Source organism: Stegostoma tigrinum, chromosome 7 (assembly GCF_030684315.1).
Source record: "Stegostoma tigrinum isolate sSteTig4 chromosome 7, sSteTig4.hap1, whole genome shotgun sequence".
Taxonomy (NCBI): Eukaryota; Metazoa; Chordata; class Chondrichthyes; order Orectolobiformes; family Stegostomatidae; genus Stegostoma; species Stegostoma tigrinum.
In genome coordinates this window covers 68619753-68637801 of record NC_081360.1, presented here as the reverse complement: position 1 = coordinate 68637801, position 18049 = coordinate 68619753, and the positions used below count along the sequence as shown (strand labels likewise).

The following is an 18049-nucleotide window of genomic DNA, read 5'->3' as shown; positions in this document are numbered from 1 at the left end:
TGGTCGGCATGAACGATCACGGATAACAAAGTGCGGAGCTGGATGAACACAGCAGGCCAAGCAGCATCTCAGGAGCACAAGAGCTGACATTTCGGGCCTAGACCCTTCACGAAACATCAGTTTTTGTGCTCCTGAGATGCTGCTTGGCCTGCTGTGTTCATCCAGCTCCGCACTTTGTTATCTTGGATTCTCCAGCTCTGCAGTTCCCATTATCTCTGATCACAAATGGATCTGTTATTACAGATGCTCCAAATCACAAACCCTCAAAATCAGGGGGCCGCTTTTTATCGCTTACCCCTCCCTACACAGTGTGACTTCCACGGAAATTACTTCCGGATTCACTGATCCATTACTGCGCCTGCGCGATATGTAGGTGCCTAAATATGTCGCCAAGAGATTCGAACCTGAATCTCATTGAAAAGCTTCTGCGATATAATCTCATGCTGAGGTTTTATTTTAGCAGAATGATTTGATGATACTGGCTGTTTCCTGCTAGTGGGCATTTCCATAGCCACCCCGCTTTCCCGCCCCCGCCCCCAAAACCAATGTGTGGGTCCTCATCGTTCACATGCTGTGTTAAGATGGCGGATCTTCAAATGAAAATTATCCGCAAAAAGTTGCAAAAGAAAAACGCCAAAATTAAACGGATCAATTCAGCGGTGGGAGAAAAAGGTGAGTGTGAGGCGGGCAGAGGGGGCGAGTTGAGGTTGAAAATCTTAATGTGAGTGAATGTGAGCTTGCCTTCATGGTCACACAGCATGGAAACAGAGACTTGGGTCCAACCAGTCTTTGCTGACTATGTTCCCAAACTAAACTTGTTTCACGTGCCTGCGCCTGGCCCTTTTCCCTTCAAACCTTTCCTATTAATGAATTTATCCAAATGTCTTTTAACCGTTTTAACTATCCCTGTGTTCACCACTTCCTCTGACAGTTCATTTGCAAGTTCGAACCACTCTTTTTGTGTTTAAAAAAAAGTAGCCCCTCGTGTCCTTTTTTTAAATCTTTCTCCTCTTACCTTAAATATATACCCTTTGTTTTGAACTTTCCCACCTTAAAGTCTTTGCTACTCATTTATGTTATTTGTGATTTTATATCACCCCTCAACCTCCCAGCCCCCCCCCCCCCCCCCGTGGAAAAAAATCCCAGCCTATCTTTATAACTCAAGCCCTCCATTCTTGGCAACTTCCAATAAATCTTTTCTGAACCCCTTCCAGTTTAATAATACCCTTCCTATAACAGACCTGCACACAGCACTCTAGAAGCGGCATCACTTAACATCCCTTGCAACCGCAACATGATGTCCCAACTTCTTTAGTCAATGGTCTGAGCAATAAATGCCTTCTTAACTGCCCTGTCAAATCTTAAAGAATTATGTACCAGAATCCTTCGGTCTCTGTTCTACAACTCTACCCTGGGCCCTACCATTAATGTGTAAGTTCTCTGCTCATCAGCTCTCACTACCAGCCCACCCTGTTCACTCCCAACTTGTTCCTGCATTTGCTCACCCCTCCCCCAAATCACCTTCTCCACATTCACTCCCCACCCTCACCACTCCATTCACCCTTCAGATCAGCCATGTTCTTGTTCAGTGGCAGAGCAGACTATATTTCAAAAACAATGTTACTTGTGGATTGTAAAGTAATTTGGAATGAGCTGAGATCAGTGAAAGAGCAGTGCAAGATTTTATGCTGTTTGTGGAGTTGGTTCATTTATATTTAAATTGTAGTTCCATAATATCAGAATTCTAGATTGTTTGTTTACCTCTAACCAAGTAAAAGTTCTGACTCTGTGTACGACTCTGATGCATGCACCTGGTCTGAACTTGGACTGTATATGAACAAATTAAGTTTTCTGTTGACAGTGGTCAAACAAAAGAATGTGGAAAATGAAACACTGCAAGAGTCAATAGGTGATCAAGAAAGCACTCCAAAAGAATTGAAAGAAGAACAAAGGCTTACGAAGGATGAAAGCGAACAAAAACCAGTATCAAATATCAAAAAGAAAAACAAAAGAAAGCTTGCAACTAAAATTCAGGAAACTGGTAAATTTGCTTTGAGTACTTTAGTAATGCACGTGCAGTAGTTTGTCAGATTTGAGTACAGCTGGAGTATTGGTGAAAATATAAGCTGGTGGAGCTTTTCATTTTGCATTCATTGAGATAGAATACCAAATTTCAGTGGTGGAAAAAGACATTTTATGCTACATGAGAAACATCAACATGTGCAAATGCTGAGGCCCTGATTGCCAATGAAGCTAATTTGTAGTACATAGAGATGCTAGAATCATAAAGTGTATTTTGACCAGTGAAGGTGGGCTCGTGGTTCTGTGCTTTTCAAATTTTTTTTTTTCCCCCACTGTGACCTGTTTCACAGTTTGAAAGTTATGACATGAACCTGGTTGGTGTTGAGGAACTGAGAGTCAGAAGAAGGGGTCTCAGTTTTTCAGGGATTATTACAATCCTATCTTTTCACTTGCTTTTTTGTTGGGAAAAGAATTGGGTGCCGAAAAGCTCTGTTAGGCCATGCCCATGATTTCAATGACAGGATTTAAGATGGACTCACAGCCGGTGTTCCCTCTAATTAGTTCTCTTCTGCATGGACTCCCTGAATCCGTGTGCAACATCAGTCCCTAGAGCCAGAATTCCATGCTGCAGTCTGCGTCACCACCACAATCACAGTGTGTGGAACATCACAGTTGTTAAAGGAAATGTTGTTCAGAGCTGTTAACACTTGGCCTGAAGCTTCATGGCAGGCGTTGCTGGTTGAAGCTCATTACCCCAGAGATTGGGATGCCTTGTGGTAAATCGTAGAGAATCCATTAGTGGATTTCGCAATTACGACATACAGAAATAGAGTCTGTTAGACTGCTCCATTTCAAACATGAAATTGTGCCCATTAAGGTGTGTGTAGATTGCAGATTCAAATATAACAAATTTATTAGAAACGTGCAAGAAGCAAGTGTTATTCCACCGAAACAACTAGTTTTTTTTTGCAAGCTAACTCAAATTTTAGTAATGGCTAGCACTAAAGATGATTCTATGACATTAGTTCAGGCACATATTGTGTTGAAGCTGAAATCAACTGTGTAGGTATCTCGGTTCATAAATTCAGTTAGCACAGATTCAGGCAGTGACGGCATGTCTAGATATGCTAGGATATGGTGTTGCCGCCTAAATGCCTTCGGCTTCCTTGAGCGGCACATTAGTGAATGTGCTAGCAGTGTCCACTGAGCACATGGATGTGGTATTGCTTTCGATATGTAGGTCTACTGTAGTTTTGTGGTGAAGACATCATCTTCATGTATTTGGAAAAGTTGCTCAGAACTGGTTGTACCAAGTCACTTAATTTAGCCAATTTATGAGCAATAATTGCTATCCTAGTTAGTAATACTACTATCCCATGCACAAATTGAAAAGAAAAAGGTTACACAGAATCATTCATAGACAAGCTAATGCTTGAAGGGATAATGCTTTTGTGTGTCTTGCACAGCCCATGCATAAGTACATGCAAACTGCAGGGACAAATTTGATGCCCATCATCTAGCAGGGTGTTCCACTTTATCAGTTCTAACAAACAATTTTTCTAACTTGCATTTGAGTAGAGTTTGGTCATGCTGTACAGCAGATCCAATTGATGCAAATTTAGGGCCATTGAAAATGTTAAAAATGACATATTTTGTCAGTGAAGTTTCATTTATTCCACACTCTGTCAGACATACAGTTATGCTAGGCATCATTGTATTGCTGAAACACTTCTGTTTAAATTAATGTACGGCGCAGATATATTTCAAATTGCATGACTTCTGGTAGAGTCATCTGCTGAGGCAGTATAACAGCACAAGTGGATCAAATCAAAAATCAATCCACTATAAACCCACTGACTCCCACAGCTACCTGGACTATACATCTTCCCACCCTGCTTCCTGTAAAGACTCCAACCCATTTTCTCAGTTCATCCATCTCCGTCGCATTTGTTCAGATGAGGCCAACTTCGACAAGGGAGCCTCCAAAATGTCCACCTTCTTCCTCAGCTGACGATTCCTGACTTGTCAATGGGTCCCTCAACCGGGTCAAACCCATCTTCCAAACTTCCGTCCTCATCCCCTGTCTTCCCTCCCACAATAGCGCCAGGGTTCCCCTTATCCTTACCTATCATCCCATCACATCCTCATCCCCTTTTGTCCCTCCCGCAGCAGTGATAGGGTTCCCCTTCTCCCACCAGCATCCACATCCGGAAGACCATCAGACGCAATTTCCACCACCTCCAGCGAGGTGCCACCACCAGACGCACATTCCCCTCCCCTCCTTTGTCTGCCTTCTGCAGGGACCGCTCCCTCTGAGAAACCCAGGCCCATTGTTCCTTCAAACCCCCACCACAGCCCCAAGGCACCTGCAGTCAGCAAAGGTGCAACACCTGCCCATTTACCTCCTCCCTCTCCATTATCCAAGGGCCCAAAAATACCTTGCAGCTGAATTTAGTCGACTGCATTCGCTGCTGAAAATATGGGCTGCTATACATGAGGGAAGCGAAGCATAGATTAAGTGATTACTTCACAGAAATCTATGTTTCACTTACAAAAAAGACCCTGAGCTACCTGTTGCCTGCCACTTTAACACACCACCCTGTTCCTGGCCAGCATCTCTGGCTCTGGCTTGTTGCAGTGTTCCAGTGAAGCTCAACGCACCTTGGAAGAACAACACCTCATTTTCCACTGGGGGACCCTGCAGCCCTCCGAACTTGATATCGAGTTCAATAATTTTAGGGTATAAACTCTCCCATGTCCCAGCCACTTACCCCACACAGCTGGCCTTGTTACTACGTAGCCTACCATTATACATTACCTACTATTAATCACTAACAGTCCCCAAAAACAACTACTCACCCTCGTAGCCAGATCATTATCAACTCCTTTGTCTATCCAACTGCTTTTCTGTTTCTTCGGGCTGTATCCTATCGTTTACTCCCCGTCCCATCCCCCTCCCTTTTTTCTGTCCATAAACTGATGTTTTCCCAATGACCATCAGTTCTGAGGAAGGGTCGCCGGACCCGAAACGTTAACTTTGATTTTCTCTTCTCAGATGCTGCCAGACCTGCTGAGCTTTTCCAGAAATTTCTGTGTTTGGAAAATAGAACAGCCCAGCACAGTATAGGCCCTTCAGCCCATGATGTTGGGCCTAACTGTTATCCTACACTATGACCAAACTAACTTGCATACCCTTCATTTTACTACCATTCATGTGCCTATCCAAGAGTAACTTTAATGCCCCTGATGTACCTGACTCTACTACCACCACTAGCAGTGCATTCCACACACCCACCATTCTCTGTGTAAAGAACCTACTTCTGACATCTCCCCTATACCTTCCTCCAGTCACCTTAAAGTTATGCCCCCTCGTGATTGTCATTTTTGCCCTGGCAAAAAGTCTCTGACTATCCACTCTATCTATGCCTCTCATCATCTTGTACATCTGTATCAAGTCACCTCTCATCCTTCTTCACTCCAGTGAGAAAAGCCTTAGTTCCCTTAACCTTTCCTCAGAAGACCTGTCCTCCAGTCCAGGCAGCATCCTGGTAAATCTACACTGCACCCTCTCTAAAGCTTCCACATCCTTTTTTATAATGAAGCAACCAGAACCGAACACAATATTCCAAGTGTGGTCTCACCAGGGTTTTATAGAGCTGCAGCATAACCTCGTGGCTCTTAAACTCAATACCCCTGCCAATGAAAGCCAACACACCAGACGCCGCCTTAATGACGCTATCATCTTCGGTGGCAACTTTGGGGGATTTATGGACATGGACTCAGATCCCTCTGTTCCTCCATAGTGCCAAGAATCCTGCCATTAACCCAGTATTCTACATTCAAATTCAACCTTCCAAAATGAATCACTTCACACTTTTCCAGGTTGAATTACACCTGCCACTTTTTTCTGCCCAGCTCTGCTTCCTGACAATATCCTGTTGCAACCTGCAACAGCCCTCCACACTAACAACCTTCGGGTCATTGGCAAACTTACTAAACCCCCCACCTCCCTCATCCAAGTCATTTATAAAGGTCACAAAGAGCACAGATCCCAGACAGATCCCTGTGGAACACCATTGATCACATAGCACCAGGCTGAATACTTTCCATCTACTACTATTGGACGGCCAATTCTATAATCCAGACAGCCAAATTTCCTGAATCCCGTGCCTCCTGCCTTTCTGAATGAGCCTGTTATGGGGGACCTTGTCAAATGCCTTGCTAAAATCCATATGCACCACCTTCACTGACCTGCCTTCACCAATGTGTTTTGTCACAACCTCAAAGAATTAAATAAGGCTTGAGAGGCATGACCTGCCCCTCTCTCCACCACTGATTATTTCTAATAAAATTGTGCTTTTACAAATAATCATAAATACTATCTCTCAGAATCCTCTGTAATTCCCAGGATTATCCGTAATCCCTTTCTTGTACAAGGGAATAGCATTTGCCACCCTGCAATCATCTTGTACTCCTCCAGTGGATAGTGAGGATGCAAAGATCATCGTCAAAGATGCAGCAATCCCGTAGTAACCTTGGGCATATCCCGTCTAGAACTCATGTTTTTCAATATTTCTAGCATATCCTTCTTCCTAACATCAATCTGTCCAAGCACATCAGCTTGTTTCATACTGTCCTGACAAACTGCAAGGTCCTTCTCCCTGGTGAACACTGAAGCAATCATTAAGGATCTCCCCCTATCTCCTCTGACTCCAGGCACAAGTTCCCTCCACTATCTCTGATCGGCCCCACCCTCACTCCGGCTGTCCTCTTGTTCCTCACGTAAGTATAAAATGCCTTGGGATTTTCCTTAATCCTACCTGCCAAGGCTTTTTCATGCCCCCTTCTAGCTCTCCTAAGTTCATTCTTCGGTTCCTTCCTGGTTACCTTGTAATCCTTTCTCATAAATACGTTCTCATGCCGTCTGCTCCTGTCCCACTCCATGACTATAATAAAGGTCAGGGAGTTGTGGTCACTTTTTCACTGAAATGAAATCTGACACCTGCCAAGCACCAAACCCAATATGACCTCCCGTCTAGTTGGCATATTTACGTATGGAATCAGAAATCTTTCATGGACACACCTGACAAAATCTGCTCCGTCCAAACTATTTGCACTTGGGAGGTTCCAGTCGATATTAAGGAAGTTGAAGTCATCCAAGATAACAACCCTATTACTTCTGCACCTTTCCAGAATCTGCCTGCTGACCTGTTCCCCAGTGTCTCTTGTTATTGGGGGTGTCTGCAGAAAACTCCCAGTAAAGTGATTGCTCCTTTCTTGTTTCTGACTTCCACCCATTCTGACTCAGTCGACAAATCCTCCTCTACGACCTCCCTTTCTGCAGCTGTGATAGCATCCCTGATTAGCAATGCCTCTCCCCTACCTCTTCATGGGCTGAAGGGCCTGTACTGTGCTGTACTGTTCTACCTCTCTTACCTCCATTCCTGTTTCTTTCGAAACATCTAAATCCCGGAAAACCCAAAAACCATTCCCGCCCCGACTATATCCAAGTGTCTGTAATGGCCGCTACAGCGTAGCTCCAAGTACTGATCCATGCTCTAAGTTCCCCACCCTTATTCCTGACATTTCTTGTGGTAAAAAAGGCACACTTCAACCCGTCACACTGACCACAACTTTGCCCTCTCAACTGTCTGCCCTTCCTCTCAGACTCTCTGCATGCTGTGTCTGCCTGTACGTTGGCTACCCCATCCTCTGATCCGTAGCTTCAATTCCCATCTCCCTGCCAAACTAGTTTAAACCCTCCCAAAGAACTCTCTCAGAATTCCTGCCCAAGATATTGGTGCCCCTCCAGTTCAGGTGCAGCGCATCCTCCTTGTACAGGTCCCACCTTACCCGGAAGGTATCCCAATGATCCACATATCTGAAGCCCTTCCTCCTACACCAACTCTGTAGTCACGTGTTCAGCTGCACTCACTCTATTCCTATCCTTACTAGCCGATGGCACTGTAAGTAATCCTGAGATTACCACTCCGCTCGTCCTGTCTCTTTTAGTTTCCAGCCTAACTCTCTATATTCATTTTTCAGGCCCCCGTCCCTTCTCCTAGTTATGTCATTGGTACCAATGTGTACCATGACTTCTGGTTGCTCACCCTCCTCCTTAAGAATCCTGTAGACTCGATCCAAGACATCCCCGACCCTGGCACCTGGGAGGCAACATATCATCCGGAAGTCTCATTTGCAACCACAGAATCTCCTGTCTGTTCCCCTGACCATTGAATCTCCTATCACTATTGCTCTCCTATTCTTCCCCCATTCCCTTCTGAGCCACAGAGCTGGGCTTAGTGCCAAAGGCCTGGCCACTATGGCTTTCCCCAACAGTACCCAAAGAGGTACGCTTATTATTGAGGGGAATGGCCACAGGGGATCCCTGCACTGTTTGCCTATTCCCTTTCCCTCTCCTGATGGTCATCCAGCTACCTTTATTTTGTAACTTGGTGTGACAACTTCCCTACAACTCCTGTCTATCATCCCCTCAGCCTCCCGAACGATGCGGAGTTCATCCAGCTCCTGTTCCATTACGCGATCCTGGAGGGGCTGGAGTTGGGTCCACTTCTGGCAGGTGAAGTCTGCCGGGATACTAGTAGTGACCCTTACATCCCACATCCTACAAGAGGAGCATGCAACTGCCCTAGTTTCTATCCCGTCTGGTCTACATTGCCAAAAGAGATAAAAAGAAAAAACCTCCACACAGCCTTTTTTTGGGGTTAGAGTAGGAGCGTGGCTGGGAAACACTACACATATTGTATTGCAGGTTTAGCCACTGCCTGAATATATTACTTCACTTAAACAGCAGTCCCTGTGTTTGCTCCTACTCAGCCAATCAGACCACATGACAACCAGTCAGCACACTTTGCTTTTGTGCAGTATAAATTCTTGTTCTCTTTGAAATTTGGTATTATGGTAATTCCGTCCTGATGAGTGCAAGACAAAGCTTCAACAGCATTTCTCTTTCTTGTCAGAAATTCTCCATAATTTATCATTGAAGAATAAAGAAGAAATATAACTTGGAATTGGTCAAATTTACAGTGTTACAGTAATGTTTGTCGGAATTTCCAAGAACAAGCACATTTATAACTAAGATAACAAAGTGTGGAGCTGGATGAACACAGCAGGCCAAGCAGCATCTTAGGAGCACAAAAGCTGACGTTTCGGGCCTAGACCCTTGATGAAGGATCTAGGGCCGAAACGTCAGCTTTTGTGCTCCTAAGATGCTGTGTTCATCTAGCTCTACACTTTTTGTTATCTCGGATTCTCCAGCATCTGCAGTTCCTGTTATCTCTGATACATTTATCACTAAGCTTTTTTTAAAAATATTATCCAAGTATTGGACACGGAGGGGTAGATATTATATAATTTGATCTGTTTCACTCAAACAACTTAGATGAAAAGAAACTTTGATTTATCACAATTACTCTAGATTTCTATTGGTTAATTTTGCCCATTTAATGTAACTACTACAAGTGTTTACAGATGATATTAGGGCCACTTCTGAGTAAGAGTGTAAAAGGGTATCATGTTTTATATTGGTAACAAAAGGAAGTTCATTGTTCAATTTTTCTTTTAAGAAGTGATAGGATGTAAACAGTTTCCTGATTTTCATGTGTTTCATCCTCCAAAATTTATATTCTATGTATTGCTGAGATCCAAAACTAATTTTGGAAAGTGAGTTTTTTTATTTGATGCATTAAGGCACTTTTTTATGGTCTCCTTGACAGCTACCTTTTGTTCTTTTTAGAGACTAGTCTTTTTCTTATTCTCACTAATCCCTTTATCAGTTAATACAGTTGCATAGCAACATTACCTTTTGTAATTGTGTTGATACATAAGGTATTTGAGTTCTCGCAGTGATAGAGGAGTTCATGAATATCCACAATTATCAGTCCCATTACATTGAAAGACACAGCACACAGGGAAAAGTTGAATATCACTACTTGGATTGGCACGAGACAACAGGCATATTAACAAAAACTGACAGTCATGCATTTCGACACAAAGCCGTTACTACAAGGTCACATCTAATGTAATTACATCACACATTCACAAAGCTGGAATATTTTAACCCAGGTAGTTATTACTCTTTTGATCCGTCTCAGATCCACGTCAGTCTAGGAGTTATGATTGACCAGAAGCTGAACTAAATTAGTCATATAAATAATGCATTTATAAGTTTGAGTCAGAGGTCAAGTATCCTGCAGTGAGTAATTCCTCAGAACTCCCAAAAACCAGTCCACCATCTACAAGGCACAAATCAGGAGTAGCAAGTTTCCTTAGATAGCACCTTCCAAACCCATGACCACCACTATCTATCAGAGCAAGAGAGGAAGGTGCCTGGGAATGTCCAAACTACTCTCCATTCCGTATTGCAAATATATTGTCATTTTTCCAGTGTAGTTAGTTAAAGTTCTGGGACTGCCACAGTAAGAACACTACAGGGTACCTACACTGAATTTGTTTATAGCCATTCAGGAAGGTAGCACACCACTATCTTCTCAAACGCAAACTAGAAATGGGCAATAAATGCTGGCCAGCCACTGGCACTTGCATCTCATGAATGCAATAGAAAAATTGAAACTCAAATCTAAATTTAATAAGTGTTCATTACAGCAGGATCCACTACGATCTTGCTTTATATATAGTTCCTGGCCATATTCAGCCTTAAACTAGACTAGAACATAGAGATTCCATGTTCACCTGTACATAATTAATTATCTTAATGATTTAAAGTTTTCCAGTTTCGAGCCGACCAAGTAATTCACCATTGACAGGCTTGAAGCTGTTATCTCTTCTTTCCAACATCTCTCTCCTTCCCAGCCCGTGCTTTTCCAATCACAAGTGAGTTACTGGTAAACCTGTTAGCAGCAAGGACATGACACAACCAGCCTTAACTGGAGAAGCAAATCTCACTCTTTTTACTTCTGTTCAGCTCACAAAGACAACTTTTCTTCCATTGGTCACCCCCATAAGTGGATGTTCCAGGGCAATTTGGGAACTTGCAGGGGATAGTTTACAATTTTCCCTAGTGTACTTTGAATATTCTAATATATGACACATGAAACTCACTATTTAGTTTATAATTACGTCACAAAATTTGCAAAAGTCAATAGTTTAGAGTCCAGAATCAAGATGGAAAGTCTTGTTGCGGATTAATTTTGTATTAAGAGGGAATTTCTTCTTATTGTGAAGTTGTACTTGCATAAGTTTGCACATTCTCCCCATGTTGGTGTGAGTTTCCTCCGGGTGCTCCAGTTTCCTCCCACAGTCCAAAGATGTGCAGCGTAGGAGAATTGGCCATGCTAAATTGCCCATTGTGTTCAGGGATATGTAGATTAGGTGGATTTATAGGGGAACAGGCCTGGGTGGGTGCTCTGTGGGTCGGTGTGGACTTGTTGTGCCGAAGAGCATGTTTCCACACTAAGGATTCTGTGATTTGCATCAATGCACAGCCTAAAGAGCCTTGGTTTGAAAATGGCAAAACAACTATCAGTTAATGGATGCAATGCTGTTCCAATTAAATTGTTTACAGCCCCGCAAAAGATTTTTAACTTTCATATTGCCAATGCGCCTGTCCATAATCTAACTTGGGTTTTATTCTCTAACTGTAGAAATCAAAAAACCAAAGAATGTTGAACCAAAGGAGGATAGTGACCTGGAGATGATCAAAGCTGGTGACTTAGAAATGATACAGGATGAAAAGGATGAGGAAAATGAAGAACAGTCTGAAGATGATGGAGGACCAACTTTGCCTTTGGGGTTAACAGGTATACCTGTTTTTGAGGTGTAAACACTGCTGCTGCTGTGTGTGAAAGCAAGTTGGAATCCATGAGCTCATAGAAAATGTGTGCACTTCATTTTTGGGATTGAATTACATAAACAGGTTGATACTGAGAGTCAGTAGATGATCAGGAATGGTTGAGATGATGACATAGAACTGCCTGTTTTACTGTAGTTCATAGCAAAACTGGTATTTGTTCTGATGTTGCCAATGAGCAGCAAATTGAGGATCTTAGATTTTGGGAGTTCGTGACCATTGCTAGGCAGCTGATCATTTGTAAGGAATTTTGGAATAGTTTTAGTTTAAGAAGCAGATGTTATGCATTCTATAAACAAAAATAAATAAAGTATGTGCCCGTGTCAATTGAGGTTGTTTCACTGATGCCAAAGGGTGATCAAGCAGTTGGCAGAGTATGTCAAACTCATTAAAGTTGTGAAGGCAACATCCTATTCTCTCATTGAAGTGTCGTGGAACTCTTCAGGCTCTGTGTCCTCCTTCTAGTCAATCTTCCAGCTGAAGAAAACAACTACCTGGCAATCAGTCATCTGACAAGGACTGTCCTCTGCCTTTGAATATTTTTTGATACACCCTATGTTTGTGTCTGGCAATCTACATGGATTAAAAAGATTCAGAAAAGTGACACTCGGCAAGGACCAATGTTTAAGATGTCAGAATAACTGTTGTCCCTTTGCTACACCTTCTGAAGGTTAGTTTTAATTCATTTTGGGAAGAAGATTTTATTTTCCCAACAATGCATTAATTATAGGGCAATGCCACTTTTTTTCCAAATCTGTTCTCTTGTATCAGACTCCTGACAAGTGCAAGACAAAATGCTTTGACTATTTTTCTCCTTTTTAGGATTGTTTACATTCAGTACTGCCAGCCTCTTGTAGAGTTCAGTCAGCTTGGAAACAGTATATAAGCAGGTTCAAACATAGAATTGTTTAAAAAAAATGGCAGTGATTAGTAACAACCATTCAAGATCTCTAGGAAAGGGAGATTGGAAATGGGCTGTAGATTGCAAGGATACGTATGGCCCAGGCTAGACTTCAGTAGCAGTAACTTTGAAGAAAAAGTACCCGAGGAGAGGAAACCTTTTACAATACACATGCGTAGGGGCAGGAAGGTGAAGTTGCATATTCAGTAGCTTTAAGAGTATTTGATATCATAGCTGTCAAGACGGATGCTCCCATCTCTCCTTTGTATTTAGTTCTTGGGTCAAGGCTGTGATGCATTCTGAAGAGCAATGGTTCTGTTGGAACTTGAACTGGATGTTGGTCCTCAGGCTATTGGTACACAGGTGTTGATTAAAGATTCAGTTAATGAATCCTTGCATCACTTGATCACATAGGATGACTGTTAAGAAAGTAATTTGTCAGGATAGATTATCTTCTTTTGTAGATATGACATACATGGATAAGCTTTCACATTATTTTATACAATCTAATCTAATCCAATCCAGTTTCACATAAGAGAGCAGCTGATGCACGGGACTTTAGCACCAAAGCCAAAATAATCCTGACTCCCCAGAATCAGAGCACTATCTCTAAAGCCCAAATCAGCATTGTGATTTAGTATATTAAATTGTTTAGATGAATGTAGATCCAGCAAAACTCAGACAGCTTGATGCACACAAGAAAAACGAACCCATTTGATCTGTACTGCATTCATCATGATATTTATTGTCTCCATCACAGTGCATGGTGGCAGGAGTATGTATCATCACCTAGGTTTCATTGACAGACCTTTTCAAAACTACAGTATTACCACCTAGATGAGCAAGGCAGCAGACACAAAGGAGAACCATCATCTGCCCACAAGTTTCTTCTGCAAGTAATTACCACTGGTCCAAATCCGAGATGTTCTCCCTTACAGTTCTCTGCTCAGATTGCAGCAGTTCAAAAAGGTGGCGCATTACCACTTTCACAAGTGGATCAGGGGATGAGTAATAAATCCTGCTTTAATCCATTGCACATAGTGTAAAACTGTTGAAAAGAGAAGCCTCTTGACAATTATCTGAGACTTGCATGCCAACAGCATAGCATGTCAGGTTTTATTAGCTCAGTTGAGATTAACTGAGAAATTTTAAAAAGGCAGTTGTCTCTTTGAACTTCAATTGCTGAAATTCTTCGAAATCTGCAAACTAAGTAAGTAAAGAAGGTATTTCCCTTTTAAGTTTCCATTTTCAAAACAAGTTGTCATAGGATCTTGCAATTTAAATGGCATAAACATCTTGGGTCAAAGTACAGGAAAAAAACATGATGCAAAATAGGAGCATTCAATGACCCTGCCTCCACCCATTTTATGAGGCAGAATATTCCAAAATTGCACAACCCTTGGAGGGAAACATTTCCTTCCTCAGAAAGGGCCGACCATAGTTTTAAACTGTGCCCCGTACCACTTGCCTTGCCCACAAGAGGAAACATCCTTTTCACATTCATTTTGACAGAACTAATCATGATCTTCAATCAAGTTATCCCTCCCTCTTCTAAACTCCAGTAAAGCAAGCGCAGCCTGTCGAACCTATCCTCAAAAGAATCTAGCAAGCCTTCTGTAAATCACTTCCAATATGTTTACATGCTCCTTTAAGTAAGCAGACCAAAACTGCACTGTCTTTGAGTTGTGCTGTCATCAACGCCCTGTATAATTGAACCACAGCATCCTTACTTTCATGTTCAGGGGTGTATGGGTTATAGGGGGATGGGTCTGGGTGGGATGCTTCAAGGGGCGGCGTGGACGTGTTGGGCCGAAGGGCCTATTTCCACACTGTAGGGAATCTATTCTAATTCCTGTCCTACGAAAGGATAGCATCCCATTAGCCTTCTAGATTATTTGCGGTGTCTGCATACAAATATTTTGTGATTCATGCACCTGAACACCTAAGTCCCTCTGCACGTCCGAGTTCTGCAGAGTGAATCTCCACTTAATTAATAGTCTGTTTTTTATATTCTTCCTGTCAAAGTGAACAACTTTATCTATTCCCACATTATACTGTGCCTGCCAATTCTTTGTCCACTCAGGCAACCTATCTGTATTTGTCTGCAACTTCTTTGTGTCTTCACAACATACTTACCCACACATCTCGGTGTTGCATACACAGTAAGTGTTAGCAGAGTTGGAATACTTAAAGTGATTAAGTTGCCAGGATTGTATAGGGTGCTGCCTTTAATGTAGAAGGTGGTCAGGGAGGAAAAAGCAAATGTTCAAAGGATTATTTTCCAATCTTCACTAGACATGAGTGTGGTGCCAGAGGGCTTGAGGAATGCAAATGTGTTTCCATGGTTTAAAAAGGGTATGACAAAAATGCCAAACAATCATAGGCCAGCTAGTCTTACTTTGGTGGGAATATTGTTAAAATCAATCCTGAGGGATCAGATAAACTGTCACGTAGCAAGTCATGGACTGATAGTCAGCATGGCTTAGAAGTTTGATGCGGTTTTTTGAGGAAATGATAAGGAGGATCAATGAGGATAGACAACGTGGCTTTATTAAGCAGAGAATTACTAACTTAAGATGGCTTGTAAATGTGTAATGCAATGAAGTCTACTACTTTTTTTTCTCTATGAATTCTTTTAAGATTCAACAATCCCAAAATAGAGCAGGATGAACACAGCAGGCCAAGCAGCATCAGAGGAGCAGGAAAGCTGATGTTTCGGGCCTAGACTCTTCAGAAAATGTTTCAGAAAACTCCTCATGCTGCTTGGCCTGTTGTGTTCATCCAGCTCTACACCTTGTTATCTCGGATTCTCCAGCATCTACAGTTCCTGCTATCTCTGAACCAAAATTATCTCATTCTCCTCAACTTCAACTGTTCTCCTTGAGGTAAAATTTCTATTTACAGCCTGTTAAATGTGGCACACTCAATCCTTAATCTGCTTACTTTGCAATACTTCCAAGCTAATCTGCTGATAGCTGTCATCTATTTGGCTATTTTCTCAGTAAGCTGCAAACCACTTGCACCCACTATCAGGGAAGCACTCCTCAAATTGAAACCAGAGAACTTCCTTAAACTCAAACACAAAGTAATTGAGAAACTCAGTAATTCTGGCAGCATCGGTAGGGAGAAAAGCAAAATTTTAAGTTTCAACCCTCCAAAGGGTTGCTGGACTCTAAACATTAACTCTTTTTCTCCAGAGATGCTGCCAGACCTGCTGAGGTTCTCCAGCACTTTGTTTTTCTTTCAGATTTTTAGCATTGACAGTTTTTTTTGTTTTACTATCCATAACAATGTCGTCTGCACTGAACATAGAACTTTACAGCACAGTACATGCCCTTCGGCCCTCGCTGTTGTGCCAACCTGTCATACTGATCTCAAGCCCATCTAACCTACACTATTCCATGTACATCCATATGCTTATCCAATGACGACTTAAATGTACCCAAAGTTGGCGAATCTACTACCGTTGCAGGCAAAGCGTTCCATTCCCTTACTACTCTCTGAGTAAAGAAACTACCTCTGACATCTGTCCTATATCCTTCACCCCTCAATTTAAAGCTATGCCCCCTCGTGCTCGCCGTCACCATCCTAGGAAAAAGGCTCTCCCTATCCACCCTATCTAACCCTCTGATTATTTTATATGTTTCAATTAAGCTACTTTCAAATTGATCTTTAAATTATGCCTTGTTTACAATTTCCTAATTAATCTGAAGAAGAGATTTTATAACCTTTCAGCTCTTATTATTTTTAGAAACTGATTTGGCTCTAACTCTCGAAACAACATCTTTTTGGATTGCAGTATTAGAACATAGAACATAGAACAGCACAGAACAGGCCCTTCAGCCCACAATGTTGTGCCGACCATTGATCCTCATGTATGCACCCTCAAATTTCTGTGACCATATACATGTCCAGCAGTCTCTTAAATGACCCCAATGACCTTGCTTTCACAACTGCTGCTGGCAACACATTCCATGCTCTCACAACTCTCTGCGTAAAGAACCTGCCTCTGACATCCCCTCTATACTTTCCACCAACCAGCTTAAAACTATGACCCCTCGTGCTAGCCATTTCTGCCCTGGGAAATAGTCTCTGGCTATCAACTCTATCTATGCCTCTCATTATCTTGTATACCTCAATTAGGTCCCCTCTCCTCCTCCTTTTCTCCAATGAAAAGAGACCGAGCTCAGTCAACCTCTCTTCATAAGATAAGCCCTCCAGTCCAGGCAGCATCCTGGTAAACCTCCTCTGAACCCTCTCCAAAGCATCCACATCTTTCCTATAATAGGGCGCCCAGAACTGGACGCAGTATTCCAAGTGCGGTCTAACCAAAGTTTTATAGAGCTGCAACAAGATCTCACGACTCTTAAACTCAATCCCCCTGTTAATGAAAGCCAAAACACCATATGCTTTCTTAACAACCCTGTCCACTTGGGTGGCCATTTTAAGGGATCTATGTATCTGCACACCAAGATCCCTCTGTTCCTCCACGCTGCCAAGAATCCTATCCTTAATCCTGTACTCAGCTTTCAAATTGGACCTTCCAAAATGCATCACCTCGCATTTATCCAGGTTGAACTCCATCTGCCACCTCTCAGCCCATCTCTGCATCCTGTCAATCAGCCCATCTCTGCATCCTGTCAAATTGTGGAAATCACTTCTCCAGCTCTTTTGCTAAGTAAACTTACCTGCTGTTTTACAGTTCTACTCTTCTACCTTGTTTTCATCAAACAAATATGAGTAACTTTTTGAATCTTCTTATAAGTGTTCTTGCAGTTTCAAAGGCCCAGCATTTTAGCTAGCTGTTACCATCTTATTGGCAAGATGCCCCCACATTTTAAAATTTTAATTTAAGACTGTTAAGCATAATAGGCTTTGGCTTGCTACAGTTGCATTTGTCCAATTTTCTACAGCTAAGCTTCAGTTCTTAAAATGACATGTTATACTTTTAAAAAAACTATCCATTCTCAAACACCATGAACTGGATATTCACAACAATGCTTGTCTTAGCAATAAACATGGACATTATGGATTGTTTTATAACTCTTCTGGTTCACATATCCTTTCCAGAAAGAAATTTGCCATCCATATTCGATGTGGCCAATAGATGACTCTAAACCTGTAGCAATGCAGTTGACTCTTTGGTTAAATTTTTTTTCAGAAAGTGCTTGTTATTCAGTGTGGTACAGCTGCGATAGGCTATAAATTTATGGTCTTGCAGCAAAACTCGCATGAAGATGAAGTAAAAACCTGTGCAATACTTAGTAAATGTCATTTGAAACAAAAACAGATTGTAT

At 42.1% G+C, this 18049-nt stretch overlaps 1 protein-coding gene across 2 annotated transcripts in view; it reads left to right on the top strand.

Moving 5' to 3' along the window:
* Positions 1-395: 395 nt before the first annotated feature.
* Positions 396-18049, top strand: part of ddx18 (DEAD (Asp-Glu-Ala-Asp) box polypeptide 18) — a 43351-nt gene continuing 25697 nt past the window's right edge. The window contains exons 1-3 of one of the 2 annotated variants that reach the window (XM_059647397.1): positions 399-672; positions 1862-2041; positions 11646-11801. In XM_059647397.1, coding sequence (XP_059503380.1) covers positions 546-672; positions 1862-2041; positions 11646-11801 — 463 coding nt within the window. In that variant the 5' untranslated portion in view covers positions 399-545. Of the gene's footprint in view, positions 673-1861; positions 2042-11645; positions 11802-18049 lie in introns of both variants that reach the window. The other variant, XM_059647398.1, reaches the window with a different exon arrangement.